We start from the raw sequence: 24,314 nt of genomic DNA on the forward strand, positions 1-24,314 counted from the left end.
GAATTCTGGGAAGCTCTCTTGCTGTGTGCTCAATTCCCTAATAAAGATCATATGAGCAGTCAGGAAAGAGGTCAGTTCCTGAAATTCTTTTCTAAAAAATAAAAGATGATTCCTAGACTTTGTGGTTTAGATTAAAATACTGAAGTAAAAATTTATTTTTCTGAAGTACAAATCACTTTAAGATGAAGATATATTCACAGCTTTGTTTAGGAAGTGTATTGTCAGTAGAAAACTATAGGACTGTAGTTGTAAAATCAGTTATTTATAACTAGTTTTATGTAAGTAGATACTTTGTTTCTGCACCAAATTAATTTTCTTTTTGGCTTTAGTGTGTTTCTGCATATTACTCTATTAATCAGTATACTGAGTAAGAACTATTGATTTTCACTGTTTTGCTTCTCTCAGACTGTTATGATGGATTCCCGGCAAAGTCACACATCTATCTTTTTCTTTGACAACATGTGGCAGGATAGAAATTCTGAATTATATCTGTTGTTTTTTAATGTCCAGTAGCATTACTGGCAAAAAGACAATGTAGGAATAACTAGGTTTTGATGGTACATTGGTTTTTGATAGGCCTGATCTTTTCTTTAAGAAGTTAAGTTATGGTTCAGGTCTTTCACCAAAACCATGTTACATGGGCAGTAAAACCTTCACTGCCAGTGCCAGTACTTTGAGCAAGTCTCAGTGCTTTAGTGACCTTGATTTCTGTCTCATTGTCAGGTAATTTTTATGGTACTCCAAAGCCTCCAGCAGAGCCCAGCCCCTTTCAGCCTGATCCAGTGGATCAAGTTCTTTTTGACAATGATTTTGATACCGAATCACAGAGGAAAAGAACCACATCTGTCAGCAAAATGCAGAGGATGGACAGTTCTCTTCCTGAAGAGGAGGAAGAAGAGGAAAAGGAAGCAGTTAATGGCAGCGGAGGGATAGGTTGGTTGACAAGGGAAGGAATTCCCTGAAGTATTGGTATGACTGGATAAGAAGTATACAAAATAACTTTCATGCTTGCTTGAGCCCCTTCCTTAGTTTTTAGTTTTGGTAAAGTTTGAAGGTGCATTTTTATTCAAACTGGTGGTTTTACTCGATTTTGAAATTATCTTTTAAAAAGAAACAGCTGTTCTGCCGGCCAGATGTGCGATTGCATCATAAAATGCACTGCTCAGTAGAGAACATGTAGTGCTGGGTATCAGCCAGTTACATGAGGAGGAAGGAAAAATTTATCCACTCTTCAAATAATGGAATCCTTTGCAGAGCATAACTCATACCCTGTAAATGTTACTGTTTAATTTTGAGGAGATTACTGACTTTGTTTGCAGGAGCTTTCAGTGAAGCGATTGCTTTAAGGAGCAATACCAGCTCATACTGTAAAATTCTCAGATTATTTTGATTAAGGGAACTATCACACAACCTGAAACTGCCCAAAGGAGAGTTTGTGGAGAGGAATAAAGCAGAGTATATTGAGACTGGACCAGCATTTAGTTGGACCTTTCAAAGATGGGCAGGATGCCTGTTTCCTTTTGCTGTCATGGTTACTCACCTCAAGGGGGGAGAGCTGATGGTGGAGAGAAACTGTCACATTGCATTTGTAGATGATCTCGTGTATGAGTCTTTAAGACAGACTTATATTGACCAGACCTGACCTAATCTTGCTAGCTTCAGGGCTGTCAACACCACAGCACAGAGTGGCCCAGTGGCCAGGCTGGTGATTAGATGAAGGTCATGGACATCATTGTGTGATGGAGGATACTGTGCATAAACTTGGGACCGAAGGGTGGAGGCTTCCATTTAAAGCTTTCTGCAGTGATTTTTGGGAGCTTTTTCTTGCTGTGGCTTGCAGGAGGGTGGTGTTTGTTTTATTGGCACTTTGGGTCTTCTCTACATTTCATTCTGGTGCTCTGAGGAATAGTAGTAGGATTTGGGGGGGTTCTTTGCTGGTGTTACAAACCCTGTTCTCTGTGCAGGAACAGCAGCAAAGTGTAGCCAACTTGGATTTCTGCCAGTGTTGTTTTTTCAGGGTAGGCTCAGCCACATAATACAAGATTAATTCTGTTTGGCAGGGGAAGAGCAGAGTTCAGTGTTCTCATGTCAGCATTTCAAAGTTCACAGCTGAAAAAAAAGTGGAAAAGTGCACATCACATACAGGGACATGTTTGACATCCACTCGTAGCCAGATTAAGAGGGTGGTTCTTTGTGAGAAACAACATAAACATCTGACAAATAGTAACACTTTCCCTGAACAACTGCAGAAAACAAAGAAAAACATTCAGATTCTCCTGACTGGATGAAACCTGTTCCCAGCTACAACCAGACAAGCAGCTCCATGGACTTCAGAAATTACTTGTCAAGGGATGAAACCCTGGAACCCCTGCCCAAGAACTGGGAGATGGCCTACACTGACACTGGCATGATCTACTTCATTGAGTGAGTAGACCAACACCACGGAGGGGTTGCTGTGCTCTTTGGAGGACAGGAGTGATGATGGGCTGCAGGGCTGAAGTTAGGAATCTGCCTGCTGCTCTTACTGCTTCTATTTCTCTATGAAATTTACTATATCCCTACTCTTACTTTCCTTACTGATAGTCATCTGTTGCATACTTGGTATGATTGCCGTTGTGCAGGGAACCTTTATGGTTGAACATGCAAAGTCAGTTTGTCATATGAATTTCCTATCTCATAGAATACAAAGCTGGGTCAGTATTTCTAAGTGAGGTGTAGAACATCATATAAACCTTTGCTATGTCAAATAGCTCTGAAGTCTGTGAGCTTGTTTATTTTCTCTGCTGCTTGTGTTCCCTGGCTGGGAATGCGTGCTTCAAACTACAAATAGCACAGATTAAAGCCCAGGGTAGAAAAGCAACTCATATATGCACGTGTGAAACAGCCTCATTGATGAATTCTAAGGCAAAAATGAAGCAGAAACCTTGCTGAGAGTTAAGCATAAGAGGAGGCTAAAACTATTTTTTCCTTTCAGGTAGAAACAGCTGCTCTTCCCACACGAGCTCTTGTGCACAGGGGAGAGTGTTTGTACCTCTAACATTTCACATTTGTCCTGGAGAGTCTCTGGTGTGCTCGTACCTCCGAGCGTCATTGTTGCCTTTTCTTTTTAGCAATTTGTGACGTGGCTGAGGCAAAAATAAAGGTTATATTAAAGGCTACAGTTCACCAACAGTAGTAAATACTTAAAAGCTAAAGTAAAGCAAAGTTTCTTCAGTCTGAGGGAGTTCTCTTCCTTTAATGGCCTGCGTTCTGCTCCACAGTCATAACACCAAGACAACCACTTGGCTTGATCCACGGCTCTGTAAGAAGGCCAAAGCTCCTGAAGACTGTGAAGATGGAGGTGAGATGTTTAGAACTTATTTTTCCCCTGTGACTGATAAAGGTCTGAGTTTATCACAGCTGGATACAGTCCATTACTGCTGTGGTAGAAGCTTCTTCCTGCTATATGTGACTCTCAAGCAGGCAGTGTAGTGCTGACTATCCCTAGTTTGGTGGCAACAGAAGTTTATATAAGGCTGGGGAAGTCCATAGTGTATTTTCCCTGGAATAATAGAATCAGACTGAATCATGGGCTTATCTGCATTCCTGAGAAGATAATGAGGTATTTTATTCCATTAACTGTCATTACTGAGGAGAAAGCTGCATAGATTAGTGACGATCTCAGTGGAAATTGTTGTGCAGATGGAGGAAAAGGTCCGTAAGTATTAGAATATAGGAATAATAAAGAAGATACAGCATAATAGCTATTGCTGATGATACTTACTGCATGTGACGTGATACTATATTTGAATGCATAAGTAGAGGGAGCAGTCTGACTCCACCTCTTTGCACTGGTGCTTCAAGACTTACAGGTCAGGTTCATGATTGGCCTGCAGAGTACAGTCCTACACAGTAATGCAGTTTAGTCAGCCAGAAAAGAGTATTAAATAGTTCTGTCTTTGGTAAATGCCTGACATGTTACAAAAGCTGAGGTAGGCTCAGAATAGCCTGTTGTCTTCCTAAATTGCACAGCCTAACAACCACGTATTCATAATGAAGCCAGCTGGAGCAATGGACACATACTGCTGCTTATTAAACATATGTGCAGCTCACCACAGGATAAAAAGAGTGCTTTAAGCAGAGACATGCAGGATATCCAAATGAACAGCATCTAAATGAATAGACCTACTGTGTCTTTTGTCAAACCCTGTGGAGTGATGCTGGTATTAATAATTGGTAACATGCTGTCATATGCTAGGAAAATTCCTATTACCATCAAACTTAGGGCAGCCTCAAACAAGATTACATAGCAGTTTTATCCTTAAAATGTCTAGTTACCTGAGTGTACCCATTATTCTAATATTTAAATTTCCATGGTTAAGATAACTAGTGCAGTAAAGGTAAAATAATTGGACCTCTCTTTTAACTGCTTATCACCTTCAGTCAGTAATGATCTGCTACTGGGCACCATCTTACCAGGTTCTGAATTTGCCATAGAAAGGAGCTCTTCACACGTAACTTTCAGTGCCTGTATCAAACAGGTAATTTCTTATTTTAGACACCGACTTTAGGGATGTCCAAGGCAGTGCAAGCCCAGGTCACTGTCAGGTAGCTTGCTTGATGAAATAGCCTGTAATGGTGGGGGCTTTCTTCTGAATTACCAGAGCTCTTACAGCTCTGATTGATGGTTGCTTGAGTTGACTGAAAACTGAAACAGTGTCAGAATACAGTGAAATATCCTGGTGTTATTGAGAGAAAAAATAAACATGGCATTGCTTCTGCTAGGCAGTCTTAAACTGGAAGTACAAGAGGATGGAGGTACATGGTTTGACAAGCTTGGGATGTGATACAGCAAGGCATTTCTGGTTCTCTTCTGTGGTGTATTTGGGGGCAGAAGCAGTGCGACTGTATTCATATTGTATAGCTTAAAAAGTCAACAACTATCAAATCACAGTCATAATTTATAATTAGATTAATTTAAAATAATGTATTTTTCTTCCCCTTTATAGGTTCTTCCTCTCTAAATAGGTTAGTTTGTATCTTGTCTTTAAGTTTATTATATGTTTAAAGTGGTGTGATTTTGTTGAATACAAGTCTCCTCATGTAGTGGAACAAAGAGTGAGAGTTACAGGGTTTCAGATTCCCTGGAACAGGCTGATATCCTTTCATCAGAAGGACCAGCCTTACACAAGTAAAGGGAAGAAAAAAGGACCTTTATTTTCCTTGTATTTTTCATGAGTCTGTAATCTGTCCTCTCGTTCCTTCATAAGAACTCTGATATTTGCAGATAGTTTTCCATTGAAATGGAGAATTTGGTCTTTCTGATTACAGAGCTTCCTTATGGATGGGAAAAAATAGAAGACCCTCAATATGGAACATATTACGTTGAGTAAGTGCTAATTGTTATTTTACCATAGTTATAAATTAAAAGTAATGAAGCACTTGATATGCAATATATACAAGTATAATGCAATATAAGTATTAAACATATCCAGTGGAAACAGTCCTAAGGGCAGTGAACACACGGTGCACACTTCTGAAGCACTGGGCTGGGGGAATATCTATGATGTGACCTTATTAACTTACTGGAGGGTATTTCATTTGGGGAGAGAAAGCAAGTAGCAACCGAAGTAATTTATTAGTGGGTATGAGCTGATGTAATTTTTCTGAGCTTTTACAAAACTCAGGCCAGTTGATTTAAGAGTGGTACCTGGTAACTGCAAAAGAGCAAAAATAACTTCTCTCTCATTGCTGTTTCCGAAGAGCCAAATAAATAACTACTAAACTGCTGCAAGAGCTCTTTGGAATCTCCTTCAGGTCAGAGTAAATGAAATCTCTCTTCAACCTTGGAGAAAAAATAAATGGAGTTGAAAAGGTTAGCTTCAGAGAGAAACAAGCTAACAGTATTTGAATTTGCAAATCCAACACAGGTATTTAAATTCTGCTCACACTCAACTGTTTGGTGGTTGAGGTTTTTTTTCCCCACTCAGTTGTACTACTCAAGCATCTAGTAGTAAAAAGATGATGTCTGAGTTTGTAAATGTTGTAGGTGGATGGAAGCAGGGTTGAGAGACAAAGCAGGGTTTCTCAGTTCCAAACTATTACAACCTTCTGAATATTTGCAGAGTAGAATGAAGCTATGCTCTACCTAGTGTTTACAGGAAGTAAAATTGTATTGGCTCTTAAAATAAATCAAGTTGTTGAAAGAACAGTAATGCTTTCAGTGTTGATTATGATATGATTTATTGTTCATTCCTACAGAGCATTAAACTGAGATAAGAACAAATTGTATCTGTAGATATATCTTCTGTGGTTGTCTTTTCTGTGAAATAGGCAGAATGCTTTCTGCTGAAATCCTGACCTGCCTTTGGTGTGTTTACAGTCATATTAACCAGAAAACTCAGTTTGAAAACCCAGTATTGGAAGCCAAAAGGAAAAAACGGCTAGGACAGACTGATGTTGGCCCTTCAAAATCAGGTATCACTGAATGTTGTGTTCTTTGTCACCAATATCTTTATCTGCAAATGGAAGTAACCAGTTCTAGAATTCCTGAAGGCATTAGTCTTGTCTTTTTGCTGTCCATTGTGGTGTTGCCTTCCCAAATCTCTAGGGGTTTTAGAATTATTTTCTAAAGCTAAAATGGAACTGAGACCCTAAGACTGCTTTAAAATAGTTTTGTTTGCTCTGAAGCTGGTTGTCATAAGCACCTTTGGTATATAGAGAGGGTGAGAAGAGCCAGCTGGAAGATACGGCTAGAACCACACCTTGAATTTTTATGCTTATAATCTACTTTAATCTTGGTGTTCAAGGGTTAGAGTGTAAAACTGGGAATTAGAGGTGGGAGCTTTAGTTCCAGCTCTCTTGTAATCCGTACTATGGTCTTGAAAAGTCTTCTCCATTCTCCAGCTCAGCTGTGAAATGAGGATAACGGTATCTTGTTTGTTTTAACTCCATAGCAGTGCTACAGAGGTTAACCAGCGTTGTCCAAAAAATCATAAACCTTTATGACCCCTTAAGAACCAACTAAGCAACTTCCCAAAACTAACTCTGGTTTCCAACCTTCATGTCTCTTTATTCCCTAATTCAAAAGGAGCAGAGAAGTCTGTCTTCACTAGAGATCCATCCCAGCTTATAGGAGCACTGATACGGACATCGCTGAAGAAAAGTACAATGGGTTTTGGCTTCACAATCATTGGAGGGGACAGACCTGATGAGTTTCTTCAGGTGAAGAATGTGTTAAAAGATGGGCCCGCTGCACAAGATGGGAGAATTGCACCAGGTCAAGTATTGTTTCTCTAAACTTCCATTTCCTGTGGTCATTTTAGAGAAGGAAGCTGCTGAGGCACAGGAGTTGGGTGGCTCCATCCGCTGACTGGATTGGAACACCTCAGTAAATGAAAGAGTTTTAAGGTTTGTGAAAGATCTGTGCAGAGCAGAGTGCAAAAGAGAAAAGAAGCCATGGTCTAGATACAAACCTCCTTTGAGGACATAGGTTTATAGAATCAGAGACTGGTTTGGGTTGGAAGGAACCTTAAGGCTCAGCCAGTTCCAACCCCTGCCATGGGCAGGGACACCTTCCACTAGAGTAGGTTGCTCCAAGCCCCTGTGTCCAACCTGGCCTTGAACACTGCCAGGGATGGGGCAGCCACAGCTTCTCTGGGCACCCTGTGCCAGCACCTCAGCACCCTCACAGGGAAGAGCTTCTGCTTAAGAGCTCCTCTCAATCTCCCCTCTGGCAGGTTAAAGCCATTCCCCTTGTCCTGTCCCTACATCCCTTGTCCAAAGTCCCTCTTCAGGTTTCTTGTAGTTCCTTCAGGCCCTGGGAGCTGCTCTTAAGATCTCTCCAGAGCCTTCTTCAGGCTGCCCCAGCCCAGCTCTCTCAGCCTGGCTCCAGAGCAGAGCTGCTCCAGCCCTCACGGCATCTCCATGGCCTCCTCTGGACTCACTCCAACAGCCCCGTGTCCTTACATTTGGGGCCCCAGAGCTTCAGACACTTCTGAAGTTGTCAGTAGTTCTGTTTTAGCTAAGACTTCTGGTTTCATGATTGTTTACAGAATGTTTTTTGTTCCCTCTATATGTGAAGTAAAAGTAGCGTATTTGAATCCTGGCTTGTGTTTTGCCTTGTTGCTGCCAAAAAACATCACACCAAATATACAGTCTGCAAAGAAAGGAATGAGCAAGCAAAGCTTGATGAACTGGACAAGTGAGGAAAGAAGAGGCGTGGGAGTGCCTGCACTCCATGAAGAGTTGCACACTTTTTCATGGTTACTATATGTTTAATTAAACTAACCTGTAAGCTTATCAGAACATACAGTTTATTGGAAAAGGCAGTGTGATTCTTTACATATAACTGTAACTCTCTTAGTATTCAGATAAGAAGAGTAAGAAGAGTTCATGCTTTTGATGATGCAATACTATTTATTTATGAAATGAAACAATTTCTATTTCATTGTTGATCTGTTGTTTGAACTTGTCTGTATGTGCTTCATTTCCTCCTCTGTAAAAACTAGGATGATCCTGAGGCATCGTGTTGTGATGCACACACACATTTGAGTGAAAAGGTGTATATCCATTCCCGTTGTGTTCATGTGTTTTACTGATGCCCAGGCATTTAAGGGATAAGGTGGTTTGTTTACTGCAAATGTTGTATTGCACATGCAAAGTTTCTTGATCAGAATGATGCAAACTATGAAATGAGGGTTTGGAATCTGAAGGGTACTTCCATGTCATTCTGAAAATACATACTTAGGCATGTGTGGCAGCAGTGTAAGAATACAGAATGTGTGTGGGCACAATCCTAGCTTCAGTTTAGCCCGTCCTAAAATAAACATAGGACCCTCCTCCCCCAGAAAATCCGATTTATTCTGGGTTGAGTTTAGGATGCTGTACAATAAGAATTAAAGTAGAAGACATCTGCTTGCAGGAGTGTGCGTGCACTGCTTCATCTCCCGTGGCTGGACAGTATCATTTTTTAAATCTGCTGCAGATTAAACTATATATTTAGGACGCTGTGTTCTGAGATGAAATAAAATAAGTGCAAAGAGGAAATCCTTTATGCTTTTTCACAACAGAGAGGCAAGAGGTAATAGCCCAGCCACCACTCGTTTCTAGTTTTGAAGACTGCACCGTGATTTCCTCCAGTGAGGCTTTGGTTCTGAGCCCAGATGTGGATGGTCTCATTTCTGGTTTTGACACCATTGTACTTTCTTTCGTAACAGGTGATGTCATTGTAGACATAAATGGAAGTTGTGTCCTTGGCCATACCCATGCAGATGTTGTCCAGATGTTTCAGCTAGTTCCTGTCAATCAGTATGTGAACATGACTTTGTGTCGCGGTTATCCTCTTCCTGACGACAATGAAGACCCTGTGGTAGATATAGTGACAGCTACGCCTATTATCAATGGACCGCCTGTGCCCAAAGGAGATGTTTCTCTGACCAGCCAAGATCTAATAGCAGGAACAGTTGTGTTGGACCAGAATGGAAAACTGGGCCCTATGTTGGTCAATGGTCGTCTGAATGGCCCTTCCATTGATACAGCTGAGCAGAGGATCTCTCTTGCATCTTCAGGAGGCTCTCAGCCAGAGCTGGTCACCATTCCTCTAGTCAAAGGTCCTAAAGGCTTTGGGTTTGCCATTGCTGACAGTCCTACGGGACAGAAGGTGAAGATGATTTTAGACAGCCAGTGGTGCCAAGGCCTTCAGAAAGGGGACGTAATCAAGGAGATTTGCCATCAGAATGTACAGAGCTTGACACACCTGCAGGTGGTGGAGGTACTGAAGCAGTTTCCAGTAGGAGCAGAGGTGCCACTGCTTATCTTAAGAGGAGGTACATACATGTCTTTACAGCCGTCATATATGGTTATATGCTTTTTTAAGCCCCTTTTCGGTGCAATACCTAAGTCCAGTATCAACTGCCAAGTAGCAGCTTATTATGTCTCTGAGCCACAGTGTTCTAAGTTTAATTTATGCCTCTGAGTATCTGGGGTGAGAACATGTTGCTAGGGTTTGTTTGGGGAGGTTTTTTTGGTTGTTGGGGTTTTTTTTCCCCAGCAATTTTATTGTGGTATGTTTATGCATTGTCTCTCACAAGTCTGGAGAGTGCTAAGGCAAAAATTTAATCAGCATAAAACAAAACTCCAGCATAAAACAAAGCAGATGATGGACAGAGTTTTCTGAGGTTCTCCAAATGTATTCCAATAGCTGTAACAGAGGTGATCACAGGAGACAGGAGGAAGCATCAGCAGTGTGGTGGAGCTGATCACTGGAAATGCCAAAAAAATACTTATCTGTGCTTTTATATATTTATACCTCTTCATTCAGTCAGTCACAGACCAGAATGGGTCTTCTCCAAAAAAGTCAACTAATGTAGATAGCGTCTGTTTACCAGGAGGAACTGAATGAATTATGGCTGCTCAGTGTCCATTTAAGCTTTTATTGTAGCCTTAAGAGTATCAGTGCAGTCATAGACTTTACAAAGATCTCCAGGTCTTTTTCCTGTATGAATGCTACTATTCCTGCATCTGCTAAGGAAATAATCAGGTTTCTTTGGTAGCAAGTGAAATTTCTCCAGACAAATTCACAAAGTCTCCATACCCAATGAAATGGTGTATGATTTGGTTGACAAGTGTATAGCAAAAAGAGAAATAGGTATTTTCATTGTTGTACAGCAATTTCTGTACAACAGATTCTAATTTGAGACTTCTCTGAAGTGATGCTTTCAGTTGACTAACATTCACTTCACTATTTAGAATCATAACATCATAGAATGGTTAAGGTTGGAAAGAACCTTAAGATCATCTAGTTCCAACCCCCAAAGAAGAGTGAATTAGTTACTATTTCCAACCCAGGAGGAGCTGATTATATTGCTTTATTGCTGTGTAAACTTTGAGTGATCTAATATTGAAATTGCTTTCTACATTGTGTTTTCTTCAGGTCCACCCTCACCTACTAAAACTGCCAAAGGGGTGAGTATTAGTGATGTATTTAAATTGGTTGCTGATGGAGAATATTCAGGGGGTTTTGACTGCAAAACAGACTCATAAATATGTTCTACTTAACACAAGAGATTCTTCTGGTTTTTGAGTTGTTTAGTGGAAATGATGGATGTGTCTCTTACTACTGAAGAATCAACAATGCAGCAAAGAGCTTCTATGATAGCATCACAGAATAGTTAGGCTTGGAAAGGACCTTAAGATCATGTATTTCCAACCCTCCTGCCCTGGGCAGAGACCCCTCACTCCAGACCATGCCACCCAAGACTGTCCAGCCTGGCCTTGAATGCTGCCAGGGATGAAGCATTCACCACTTCTCTGGGCACCCTGTGCCAGCACCTCAACACTATCACAGGGAAGAACTTCTTCCTTAGATCTCACCTGAACTTCCCCTGTTTCAGTATAAACCCATCACCCCTTGTCCTGTCGCTATAATCCCTTATCAAGAGTCTCTCTCCAGCATCCTTGCAGCCCCCTTCAGACACTGGAAGCTGCTCTGAGCTCTCCACGCAGCTTGTCTTCTCCAGGCTGAACAGCCCCAATGTTCTCAGCCTGTTTCCATTTGGGAGGTGTTCCAGCCCCTGATCATCCTCATGGCCTCCTCTGGACTTGTTCTAACAGCTCCATGCCCTTCTTATGTTCAGGACACCGGAACCAGAGTAGGTGTAGTATTGTTGAGTTGTCAAGGTTTTAAGTATGACATTATGACTTAAGTTTTATCATTACTTCCTTTTTTCCTTTTTTTTTTTTCTTTCACTATATTGAAGTTGCTGTCTGTGTGCATGCTTTGACCTGCTTTTCTGATCTTGTCTCCTCTGGATCGTGGTCCCTGTGGTAATCTACGAGATGATTTAGCAAAACCACATCTGCTTAGACAAAGAACTTGTGTCAGCTTAAGTAACTGCTGTCAGAGTACCCATTAAAAGGGGAACAAAATACAGTATCTATTTTTTTTTCATTGCTAATTACCTGTATTAAAGTGAAATGGGATTTCTAAAGGAAGCTTATGATACTTCAAGACTTCTCAATCCTCACATAGATGTAATGGACTAGTTAGTGCACGCTTCTTAAAATGCTTGCTTATCTTTGAATCCATATTTTCAGGAAGTCTCTCTGTTGCTGATCATTTCTGGTTTGGTGCTCCCTGTTCTTTGAAGTTCAGTCTGTTGGGGTATCTGTGATATATATTAGCTCAGTAAAGAATCCTTGGCTGTAATAAAATACCCTCTGATTCGATAATGCTGATAGTAATGGATATTTTTATCATGAGTGCTTCTTTTACAAGTTGGGCTACTTGGTGAACAGAGATGTTTCTTTAAAAATGTTTCTTGTACAGAACAAAGTATTGCATTTTGGGAAAACCCCACTACCAGAATGTAGATGCAGCTTCTCTTTCTGTCTTTGTCATACTGGTTGAATATTGAAGTCATATCCCAGCAGTGGGATAAAGTGAGCACACAAGTTCAGTGTGCTTGAAATGGACTGCACTCAAGAATAGCTTCAGTTTCTGTTCCTTGCAAGCACACAGCTGCCTGCACTGAATAAATCAGTGCATAAATCTCTGCAGTTTGAGGATGCAGGTCTGTCAGTGTGGCTTCTGTGCCACTGCACTCTGTGCAGGCAAGCTAAAAATACCTTGGATTTGGGGACTGGTGTTCTAGCACACATGCAGTAGCAGCTTCCCATGGAGCACTCGATGTTCAGTGGCATTAAGCAGCATGGCAAAATAATTCAGTTAAAAAGGGCAAGTTCTTGTGCTTATAAACCTACAAGAAGTGTCAAACTGCTAAATGGCTTGTGGGGGAGTTTTCTTCCACTCCTTGTAAAAGGGCATATCTAAGACTGTTCTGCTTTTGCTGTTGTTTAATGTTCACAGACACATGCAGACTGCCATGTTCCAGTTTTCCAGGTTGGGTTTCAGCCCAGAATAAGTGTTTAGAGTTACTTTAGTGTATAATTGATTGGAAATTAAGGTGAGAGACTACAAGGATCCTTGGTGTCCTTTCTTTGTGAAATACTAATAGGAGTGTTGCAGCTATGAACTGCTGAATTACCAATTCCTCATGCCAAGTGTGAACGAACCAAGTGTGTTCTTCCTGTTCAGCATTATAACCCTGTTGGGGACACCTGCAGCAAACAGTCTGACATTGAGCCCAGCTCAGGTGCTCTTGTTTGAAGGTGGTTTGACAGCAGGCAGAAGGCAGTGCCCATGGAGCAGCTCATGCCCGTGGTGGTGGTTTGTGCTTCAGAGCCCAGCAGGTGCCTGCCAGGGAATCTTCTCTTCTCCACATGTGACTGGTCCTATATGTCTGCTTCACCCTGCCAGTTAATAACTGCCAGGAGCTTTACTCATCTCTGAGCAGCAGTCACTTCAAAACCCCCTTTGTAAGCCCAATCCTCAGTAGAAATCTGTGGTCTGATGAGGAAGACCTCAGTAGTCTGCTCAGACACATACCTTGGAAAAGCTACATTGAGTTATAATATTATTCCCTTGTTTTGCTCTGTTCTTCACTTGTATGATGTTTATTGTCTTTGTGCACAAGTACACTGTTATGCTTTTGATGTAATACATATTGATGGGGTTTGTTTCAGAAGGACAAGCAGGACAGTTCAGGGAGCTTGGAAGCTGTCAGCGACCCCATCCCACAGCCAATGCCATTTCCACCCACTGCTATACGACCAGGCTCTCCTAAACTGGACCCTTCAGAAGTCTACCTGAAGTCTAAGACTATATATGAGGACAAACGTGAGTATATCAACTTCAACTTGGAAATGCTCAATTTTAAAGGATTTTTTTCTTTGTTATCTGTGTGGTAAAACTACTGTGACTTTCTTACCGAGTTTGATAATGTCCTGTAGATAAAACATTTCAATAAGTGCATCATTCATACAGAAATCAGAAAACTGTGGAGCACTTTTTAAAGAAAAGATACAATGTGTTTCCACCATATTTACAATAAAACAGTTAATCCTAGAAATGGTCTCAAGGATGATCTAGATCTGAAGTAAACTGAAGCAGACATGGCCATTTCAGAGTTTACAGAAGGTAACTTGGAGTTGTACTATAGGCCTGCTTTTCTCCTGGCCCACTGTCCGAATGCAGCTGTGATTTCTCCTTTGGCATTTGTCAATCTATTCTTTCCCTTTTCAGCCTTTCCTTAAAAATACATTTTTCCATTGTGGAAAGAGAACATCAGATTAGGCTGTACAAAGTATTTGCTGTGTTTCTGATTACTATGTTCTGTCGATAAGGAGAGTCAGAATGCAGCACCAAAGCGTTACCTTTCACTAACCAAAGATAGCTCCTTACATGTTTTGAAATGTGTTTTTTTTTTCTTAGCTCCAAACACAAGAGATTTGGATGTTTTCCTACGAAAACAAGAGTCAGGCTTTGGTTTCCGAGTGCTTGGAGGGGATGGACCAGATCAGCCCGTGAGTGAAACTGTTTGCAGTTACCTACATGTTGTCTGACAATATTACTGTTAGAATGACTCCTACTCTGTCATCCTCATTTCCCTCTCTATTCTATTCTAAATAGTTCAGTGATGGCAAAATTGATCAATTCAGTGACTGCCTTTTAAAGAGCAAGAATAGATTCAGATTACTTTTCTTTTCCCCCCCTCTTCATGGCTGACTTTAATCTGCAAGGCTTCCATGCCCTTTCACTATCTGAGTCTGGTTTTGGTAGCAGTTTTCTCTGTCAAGTTGATAATACTGATGGTGTTTCTGCAGTTGTTGCTGTGTCTCAGGAGCCCTCAAAAGGGCAGTGCTGACACCCAGCCTTTGCCCCTTTCCACCTGATCCCAGCAGTGGTCTTGGCACAAAACATGCCCTGGAAATGTGTGCGCTGTGCACGTCAGCACATCCCAGGGAGCAGATGAGTGGAAGGAAGCAGCTGCTTACCCTGCAAAACTCCATCAGGCCATTCTTTTGAATGCAGCCCAGTGAAACAAGGCAAGATTTGGGGTTATGTTGCAGTGCTTTTCCCCCACCTCTCCTGCCAAATTTTTATAATTGCATTTTGTTCTGTCAGCATTGGGTTTCTGGTGGATTCACCTCAAGGAAACAAGCACAGCCTTTCCAGTGCACTCTCTCAGGCTTTTATTTGCCTTGTATTTTTCCCTCTCATCTCAGAAAATGCAAAATGTGGTACTTAGGATTTTCATGAAAGCCTTGAAGAAGAACCTGTTAAGACTGGCTTCCTTCTGCAAATGGATGTGGGCATTGTTTTGCATTGTCACTGGCATCAAAACATAGCTCTGATGTTTGCACAGGAGGAGGAATACTGGCTAGAGCCTAGTTTGCTGAAACCTGGTCAGTGACTAGAGTTCAGGTATGTTTCTAAATAGTCGATGTAGTCATTTTTCCAGGCCTCAGCCTGCAGAGTTGGGCTTACGTGACTCTCTGCTTCAGAGGTAATTGCCAAGGAATGGTGGAGTTGGAGGCAGATGGGCAAATGCCAGTGTGGAAACCCCTGGGTAGTCTGTTCTCCTTTAAGAGACTCCCCTTTGTTTCCAAAAAGGCAACAATTTTTTGCTGGGAAGAGGTGCTGAGACTTGTACCATATATTGGGAGCTATTCCTTCAGCTGTCAACTGAAGAGGAAAAGCTTTTGGAACAGACACTCATAGATTGTTTTCTGATTACAGTTAAGCAGTATGGTTTTTTCCATTCAGAGCTGTGATCCAGTACTGGCCTTTTTTTTTTTTCCTAACATGCATTTAAAGAAAAGGAAGAGCAAAACCAAAGAATTTTCCTTCAGTTGCACTTTATAGCATTTGTGGTGTTTTGTTTCCATGACAGCCATAACTGTTGGTAAGTGTAAAGCTGTGTCATGAACACTCTGCAGATGGTCTGCCCACCATTGCTTAACCTCCAACAAGTACTGGCCATAATTAATCTTTCATTTAACCTGAATATGAATAGTGTGTGCTCAACTTATCTCTGTTATATTTAGTAGCACTTTATGAGGTGGGAGTAAACAAAGTTGATAAGGGGAGTGCAGCTGTTTGAATCCCATTATCTAATCACCAAAAGCTGTGTGCTGAAAAAGCTCCAAGCATGGAACTGTCTGAGCAGCTTTTCAGAAATAAATCTGAATTCTTTCAAAAGCTTTTACTGTCCCGGTCACTCTGACCTAGTCTTGGTTAGAAAAATACTTGAATAAGTAGAGTGAATGACAGAGGCTTTTGTTCATTAATGTCTGGGAAATCATATAGATGTTAAAAGTACAGGCTATGCTTAAGTCAAAAGTTCACCGTTATGCTCAAGAGACAGTGACATTTCCAGAATTCATGGAAATAAGGATGAAAAATCCCTCAAAACTAAGTATTTACTGAATGCTTTGAGCCCCCAAATTGTATCCAAAGTCAGTTTCTGCAAAGTACACTCGCTGGCTGTGTTTCTGCTACAATTGGACAGTTAAATAATCTTTAAAATTACCTTCCCAAAAGCCCTCATCTCTCAGGATTCACCTGGATTCCATTATATGTTCTGATGAGTTCATGTTTTGCTGTTCAAACCTCCTGACTCTGCTTTGCTGACAGATTTATATTGGAGCCATAATCCCGTTGGGAGCAGCAGAGAAAGACGGCAGGCTGCGAGCTGCGGATGAGCTGATGTGCATCGATGGAATCCCTGTGAAAGGGAAGTCACACAAACAAGTTTTGGACTTAATGACCAGTGCTGCACGGAATGGTCAGGTGCTGCTCACAGTCCGGAGGAAGATCTTCTTTGGTGGTATGTGTCTGTCTGTCCAGAGAGGGTACTGCAGGACACATATCTGGCTAAAGGAACCCTTTTTGTAATCAAATCATCTAAAGCTGCTCTGAAACTTGTCACTTATTGCACTAGAGCTGAGCAGCCTGAGATTCAGGAGGGTCAGCTATAATTCTTATTAAGTGGAGAAAAGCAGAATTCAATAAGCTGATGCTTTGATGCTTGCGGGTTTGCTCTGCTCACACAGGTAGGGCAATGAAAATTATGATGGCTTCAAACCTTTTTGCAGGTGTTAATTAGAACAGCCACTAATCCTGTGCAAATTGGATAATGACACAATCTCTTTTCTATACAGCAGCTGTATTCTCAAGTCTCTTGGCACCTGTGTGTAGCAAAAGTAAGTGCATTCAAACCAGAGATGACTCAGGGCAGCATCTTGTGATTCTGTAGTTTTAGATCAGTGTCCAGGTCAGCAGTGCACAGAGGAGCATTGTCTGTGATTTGATGATGCTGATCAAGTGAATGACAGAGCTGGGATGGGCTTTAGGAGAACTGATAGCCGTCCCGTGTTCTGATTACCAACCATTATTGCTTTTCCATCGCATTACTCAATCATTCATTCTGAGTATATACAAGTAAAAGGATAAAGTATTTTTAAGATTCATTCTCAATGTCTTTTAAGATACCTTCTGGTAGATGAATACTTCATGACCTAAAGTTTGTAGGTTTCCTAAAAGAAAGCCTGTCTTCAGGCTGCCTTTTAAAAACCATTTCCATTGTTCCAAGTAAGCAGTTGTTCCTCACTTAAGATAGCAGTAGTTGTAGTTTGTAGCTGAATCTCTGCCATAGACCTTGTAGCATGCACAAAAGCCACAGTGAGATTTTTTTACTATAAAAAGGCATCAGGTCACTCTGACAAAGTCTGTGTACACAGAGTCAGGTCTGTTCACCTGTGTGCAAGCAGTGTGCAGCAGGCTTCCCTTACGTAACTGGGCAGTTGAATGCTTTATCCTGCATCTGATTTCTGTCTGATCCAAATTGCATTGTTCATAAACTCACCCCTTACTTTCCCAGGCAGACAGTGTTTCCTCATGCTGGCACTGATACTGAGTCGTACAGTTTTGCTGTAGCTGCTTTGTAAAACAGCAGTATTGTTTCTTCCTTATTTGTTGTTTGTCTGTTACCTGAAAGGGGAAAAGCAAGCAGAGGAGGAGGAGTCACAGCCTGTCTTCACACAGAACGGCTCTCCCCGGCTGAATCGGGTGGAGTTTGCAAACTTGCAGTCCCCAGAGGTCTACGATGTCCGTCTGCAGCGGAAGGAGAATGAAGGATTTGGCTTTGTCATCCTCACCTCAAAGAACAAACCTCCTCCTGGTGGTAAGTGCCGTGTTCTGGTGGTGGTGTCACTGCCTGATGCTTGTACTAAAGCTGCTGCTGGCAGCAGCAGCAAAGATGTGCTAGTGTTACCTACCCAGCAGTCTGCAAAGATATAGTCACTTTCCACTCACACTGCTTCACAGCCCAAATAGCTGAGGCTTGGTCTGTCTTGCTTTGTGTTCATGCTCTTCTTCACCCAACAGTGACATAAGTGGGGAGCAGGGGAAAAGTCTGTCACATGCAACTGGCCCATACACAGGAGTGTGAACCTGTCACAGGGCAGTCCTCAGGACATGGTGGTGATGATTCCCACACTGCATTAATTCATAGGTGTTTTAATGGAAGTATAGTTTCAACCTTGCTTTTATATTACCTAATCAGGTAGAATTTCTCATTTTGGGGGATCTGAGAAAGTAGAGACTTGCAGTACTTGGAAGAAAGCAATGAAGTTGTTATTGTCAGGCAGGTAGGGTGCTTGTCTAGAAAGATAATCAAAATGAAAAAGGAGCGTGGTGGTATTTCAGTTCTGACATATGGACATGGCTTCAGGCATAGCTGTAAAGATAAACAACAAAATAACCAAGGTTAAAAGTAGAAATAAAAAGAAATGCTGTGAGCAGAAGTGAATGAGAGAAACTGCTTGAAGGAAGCCCTGGAGACCAACTCAATGAGTGGAAAGATCCATGACCGGTCTGCTCAGTGTAATCAAGTACTCGTGCTGATGGCTGCTGCTTACCTTCCAGTGCCAGGGGGAGGCTGTTGAATATTTTTTGCAAGAGGTGGTGAGTAGGATCATCTTTCTGAGATTCATTCCTGTTGGCTGTCACAAAATAGTTCATAGAACACATTGGGTTGGAAGGGACCTTCAAAGGTCATCTAGTCCAAGGTTTGGTTACCTGTGGGAGCCCTCAAAATAGAAGCCAGCTCTGTGTTCACCCACAAATGAACTCAATTCACTGACATTAAAGTACAGATAACTCCTGAAATCCTTACTCAGTTCCTTTAGTTCTGTAGTGTAAATCACCCTTCTGAACTCAACTGGTTCCAGACAGACATAATGACAGCTTGACAGCGTGCCTCAGACACTTCTGGTTTTCCACTTCATTTTACTGCACAATAAAAAACCAGCAGGAGCACAGAATAAATAACACTGTGCTGAATTCATGTGATGTATATTTAAAGTGTGATGCAGTCTTGGCTCAGACAATACCTTTTCAAGAATGTTAAAACCAGCCACTCTGGAAGCACCCAGCGTGGTGGGATGGTGCAGCAGCAGTGGTCCAGGCACAGTGCATCCTCTGTCTGAGAATCTGCTGCAAATTCCTGTTTATTTGTTATTAGAACTGAAAGTAGGAGACAACTAAAACCAATTCCAGTGCTGGAAACATAAGCCCTGTGGTCCAGGCTGTTTCTAACACACAGGGGGGGAAAAAAAGAGATGCTGGTGCAGCCACAGGCTGTGCTGTGCAGAACTTTCCTGTGGCACAGTTTAATATGAAGGTATTGTGTTCCTCTAAAGCCAGGATTATTTTAAAACAAGTAATCAGCAATTGAGTCTGCAGCCCTACAGTGCTTTACTCTTCATAGTTGGCTCTTAGCTTTATATAATAGTTAAGAACCCAGTCTATTAAGGGAAGATTAAATAACATTTGAACTCATGGTAAATGCTAGAAGGCATCAATGTCTGTTCTTTCACAGCAACTTCTGCATGTGCTAGCTCATTAAAAGAATCCTTGATGGCTTTTTAATCTTGGGTGCCTGATGATGCTGTGAAAGTGTTTCAGATTTGCTGCCATGGTTTTGAAAAGCCAGCTGATAATTCTGGCAGGTCATAATGCTCCTCACCTCTCCAATCCTGCAGAGAAAAGCATATTTGGGAGAGCAGCAGCTACAGACAATAGGTATCCATCAAACCTGCTTCAGGCTTTGGAGATGCAAACAGGCTTTTTCATGAAGTACCAGTAAGGGTAAGAGTATTTATGCCACATGTGGAGGTCAGTCTGGAGAGGTGTTTGGAAATGAGTTACAAAAAAGCAGTGCAGCAGTTCCTGTGCAGAAATGCCCTGATGAAGGATTTGGGAAGGACAGGAGCTGATTTTGCTGTGTTTTCAGGCATACAGATGAAGGAAAGACTGCTCTAGATGCATGGGGAAGCACGCTGACTGATGTGGTTTACTGTAATGTGAATGGGTCCACGTCAGCACCCAGGCAGCTCAACAAAGCTGCTCATTTGCCCCAGGTTTTGGTAGGCTTTTCTCCTCACAGTGGCATCTCACTGGCTGCCCAGTGCCATCTGCAGCACTGATGTTCGGGTCAGCAAGCTGTAAAACAAGATCTCTCCTTGAGCACCAGCACAGCTCTTGGCAGGGAGACACAGGAGCCATGGCAGGGCTCTCCCTCCAGAGGGAAGAACCATGCTGAAGTGGAGCATCCCTCCCTCCTTGTGCCTTTTTAGTTCTGCTCCTTCCCACGTCTGTGTTCGTCTCTGGGAAAGTAACTACAAGCAGCCTTTTTCCCTTCTACTTCTGATAAAATTCGCTCTTTTTCCTGTTTTGTCTTTTCTGGCCGTATCACTTTGGCCTTTAGAGGAGTCTCTGTATGGAGAAGAGAGTCACCATGGGATGGACTGAGGAAACCAAGCCAGGAGAACTAGTTAAATTCAAGATGATTATTACAGGTTCAAGTTCATCTTGGAGAGCAGGAATAGGTCTGTGCAGACCTGGGTGTGCTGAGGGTCACTGCTGGTGCTCACCAGGTTACTAGGTCAGTCTCTGGCAGGAGAAGTTGGATTTCCTTTTGAAGTGTATTTAAGGCTTAATTTTTGGTTTCTTAGGAGGAAGACTTAACCTGTACATCTGGATTTCTAATGACTGTGTTAAAGTAGACATCCACAACTGTCTCTGAATCTGCACGGTGATCCAGGGTCTCTCTGTGAAACAGAAAACAATACAAGAGGCAAAGAAACTGCTTCAGAGTGCTCCTGGGACACATGGTCTTACTCATCCCTTCACAGATGTGACCTGTTTCCTTCCTGTGTTTTCCTTTAGGCATAACACCTTGGATGTGACAAGGCCATGCTGTCAGGGGTTGCTGTTTCCATTCACTCTACTTTCTTCATTATTTGCAGGTTTTTCTTGCACAAGCAGTGCCACCCTTTAGAGCAGGAGCAGTCTCTGGGATGACTGTCACAATCTAGGTCTGTGAGGGTGCTGAGGTGCTGGCACAGGGTGCCCAGAGAAGCTGTGGCTGCCCCATCCCTGGCAGTGTTCAAGGCCAGGTTGGACACAGGGGCTTGGAGCAACCTGCTCTAGTGGAAGGTGTCCCTGCCTGTGGCAGGAAGTTGGAGCTGAATGAGCTTTAAGCTCCCTTCCAACCTAAACCACTCTGTGATTCTATCATTCATATGATTGTATGAATATTACTTATGAATATCAAATGAATATCTTGCTGTGCCTGTTCTTGCTTTCCTAGTGATTCCTCACAAGATTGGGCGAGTTATAGACGGGAGCCCAGCTGACCAGTGTGGGAAGCTGAAAGTGGGAGACCGTATCTCGGCAGTGAACGGTCAATCCATCGTTGAGCTCTCACATGACAGCATAGTGCAGCTCATCAAGGATGCAGGCAACGTGGTGACTCTGACTGTTGTGGCTGAGGAAGGTAAGGAGGGTGCATGATCCCAACAGGTTGATGGGTCCTGCTACGCTGTCAGGGTCTGATGTTTGTAACTTCTGAAGTTAATTTGCTTAAAGTGGAGTATTTTAAGATGGTTGGAAATTAAAGTGAGTGAAGCTCATCCAGTTGCTTTGGAAGAGCTGAAGGCAAGTGGGGCAGAGAGACAGCTGCCAAGTTGGTTATACTGAAAAATAAGATACAGGTATGAACAACACGATGCAGGGTAAGGGGAATAATCATGATTTTTCACATGAGAGAGACAAACTGCTGCTCACACGGAAACATGTCTTAGTCAAACCTTGTCTTCTGCAACCAAAGAGAAATGACCTTTCCTTGCGGGGGCTGCAGCAGGCACAGGATGGTGCCCAGAGAGAGAATCTTGTCCCCAGACAGTGCCCATCTCTTGCTGCTGCCAGGAGCTGTGTTCCAGATGAAGCAAGTGCTCCCAGGATGCTCTGGAGCAGCTCTGCTGAGCAGAGTTGCGGTGCTCTAAGGCCACAGGGACACCTGCTTTCAGATCCTCTCTATTTAGGCACTCTGAGGCTTTCCATCCTGCCATGTTAAAATACACAGATTGCCTAATCTGTATCTCTGGGATACAACAGCAGCATCCAATAGTGCCAAAACCACCCTTTGAAAAATGGTCACATCCCACCATGAAAACCTTGCCTTGGGGTTTTCCTGCAGAGCCTCCGGGGTTGCTAGTGGATTCTTCACATGCAAATGCTGTGTCCATCTGAGCATCAAAGTGAGTATTTGTGACTGCAAAGTCATCACAGAGTCACAGAGTGGTTTGGGTTTGAAGGGAGCTTAAAGCTCCTCCAGCTCCAACCCCCTGCCACAGTCAGGGACACCTTCCACTAGAGCAGGTTGCTCCAAGCCCCGTCCAACCTGGCCTGTATTTTTGATGGAAGCTCCCATGCAACACTGCATTCAATATGGCATTGTTTCTACACAAACAGTTCACTATAAATATGTAAAATCCCATCATTTGAAGAGGAAAAGCTGTTTTCTAACCCTGCTTGCCACTGTGTTTTTCTGGATCACTGCTCGTGGGTTTAATTAAACTTGCTATCATTATTTTACCAGAAAGTTGGCTTTCTTCACATTTTAAATAATAAATACCTAAAGCCAGAATGTGAATAAATCCAATAGATGATTCTCTAATTTCACATTCATGGCAAATATTTAACATGCTCTCTCAGCCTGTAATAAAGAATTTCAAAGACTTAATTTTCTGTTTTGTTAATGCTGAAGCAGAGAGACTTCAATAAATTGTTACTTTTCTATTAAGATTTTCATTTTATCAAATCTGATTCATTCCATTTTGAAGGGACACACTTCAAAGCAGTTGCCCAGGGCAATGTTTATAGTGCAACTGAAGTTGTGTTGGTTGCATTAGATCAGTTTCTCTGGTGCTCTTAATCAGCTTTTATTTTTTGAGAATAAGGTTTCTGAAGGTAACATTTTTGTCCCTTATTAATGCATGACCTTATCTGGGTGCTGTGTAAGAGCTTGTCCCACTTCCTCAATTACAGATATGGAGCCAAAAAGTAGATACATAACAAGAACCTGAGGAGAATTAATAGAGGTGGGGGGGAAAAACTCTCAGTAGCAGGTGATAAAACCAGACTGAAAAGACCAGACAGAAAAAAATGTGTGGCACAGAGGAGGTGGAGTTGGCGTGTATCAGATGTAAAGACAGTGAAAGAGAGAGAAGTAGAACCTGTTCCACCCAAATGGGGATATATCACCACTTGAAAATTCTCCTTGATTTAGCTGGAGAAATAGTTTACCTCACAGCACAACCCTGTATACAGCAGATCCTGTAGAAAGCCAGGGGGGATGTGAATTAGTCAGGAGTCCAGGTGTTTTCCCCACTGGGTTGCAGGGGGAGAGCTGAGCTTCAGAGATGATTCACAAGACAACAGTGAATGCTGAGGAGGGTGCAGGATGCAGCTCCAGAATAAAAAATGCCCTTTTGCCAGAAGCTGTTCAGCATCACAAAGTATAAACTCTGATGGAGTTTGCTGTTCCTCATCATTTTCAGTGCTGTCCTCTAGGACTGGCAAGAACAATACTACCTTGTCCCCCTTCCCTCTACCTCCCAGCTTTCACAGATGCGTGATGTTTCCTTTTCATACAAATAAATGAATTGCACTTCATGTGCCAGAAGACATTCTTTAGCATTTTTCACAAAAGCAGGAGCCTGTCAGCTTTTGGTCGTGCATTAGCTGGAAACACGAGGGAGAGGCTGAAGAGAGGACTGGAGGATTTGTACAAACAGATGGCATATTTCTTGCTTGTGCTTCTAAATTAAAACTCTGAGTATAAACCAGGAGTAAAAGTTGACATTTTGTCTCTAGAGAAAAAACTCCTTAAGGCATATCATAGTAACAGCACCAAGCAGCCTGTGAAGGACTTGGGAGGTTTCACATACCCGAGAAATTCAGTCTAATAATAAGCATTATGTTCTCCTTCCGTTAAGATCATAGAGTCACAGAGTGGTTTGGGTTGGAAGGAACCTCAAAGATCATTCAATTCCAACCCCCTGCCACAGGCAGGGGCAACTTTCCC

The 24,314-nt window shown here is 42.2% G+C and overlaps 1 protein-coding gene across 1 annotated transcript in view; it reads left to right on the plus strand.

Annotated features, from left to right (window-relative positions):
* Nucleotides 1–24,314, plus strand: part of MAGI3 (membrane associated guanylate kinase, WW and PDZ domain containing 3) — a gene marked incomplete at its 5' end in the record, with an annotated part of 35,444 nt that overhangs the window by 3,276 nt on the left and 7,854 nt on the right. The window contains 13 exons of the mRNA XM_010011574.1: nt 724–933; nt 2,250–2,424; nt 3,261–3,340; nt 5,311–5,368; nt 6,362–6,456; nt 7,070–7,258; nt 9,198–9,806; nt 10,913–10,944; nt 13,564–13,717; nt 14,312–14,403; nt 16,517–16,709; nt 17,880–18,065; nt 21,537–21,722. Of these exons, the coding sequence (XP_010009876.1) occupies nt 724–933; nt 2,250–2,424; nt 3,261–3,340; nt 5,311–5,368; nt 6,362–6,456; nt 7,070–7,258; nt 9,198–9,806; nt 10,913–10,944; nt 13,564–13,717; nt 14,312–14,403; nt 16,517–16,709; nt 17,880–18,065; nt 21,537–21,722 (2,259 nt within the window). The remainder of the gene's footprint in view (nt 1–723; nt 934–2,249; nt 2,425–3,260; nt 3,341–5,310; nt 5,369–6,361; nt 6,457–7,069; nt 7,259–9,197; nt 9,807–10,912; nt 10,945–13,563; nt 13,718–14,311; nt 14,404–16,516; nt 16,710–17,879; nt 18,066–21,536; nt 21,723–24,314) is intronic.

This window comes from Nestor notabilis, unplaced genomic scaffold (assembly GCF_000696875.1).
Source record: "Nestor notabilis isolate BGI_N333 unplaced genomic scaffold, ASM69687v1 scaffold7103, whole genome shotgun sequence".
NCBI classification, from domain to species: Eukaryota; Metazoa; Chordata; class Aves; order Psittaciformes; family Psittacidae; genus Nestor; species Nestor notabilis.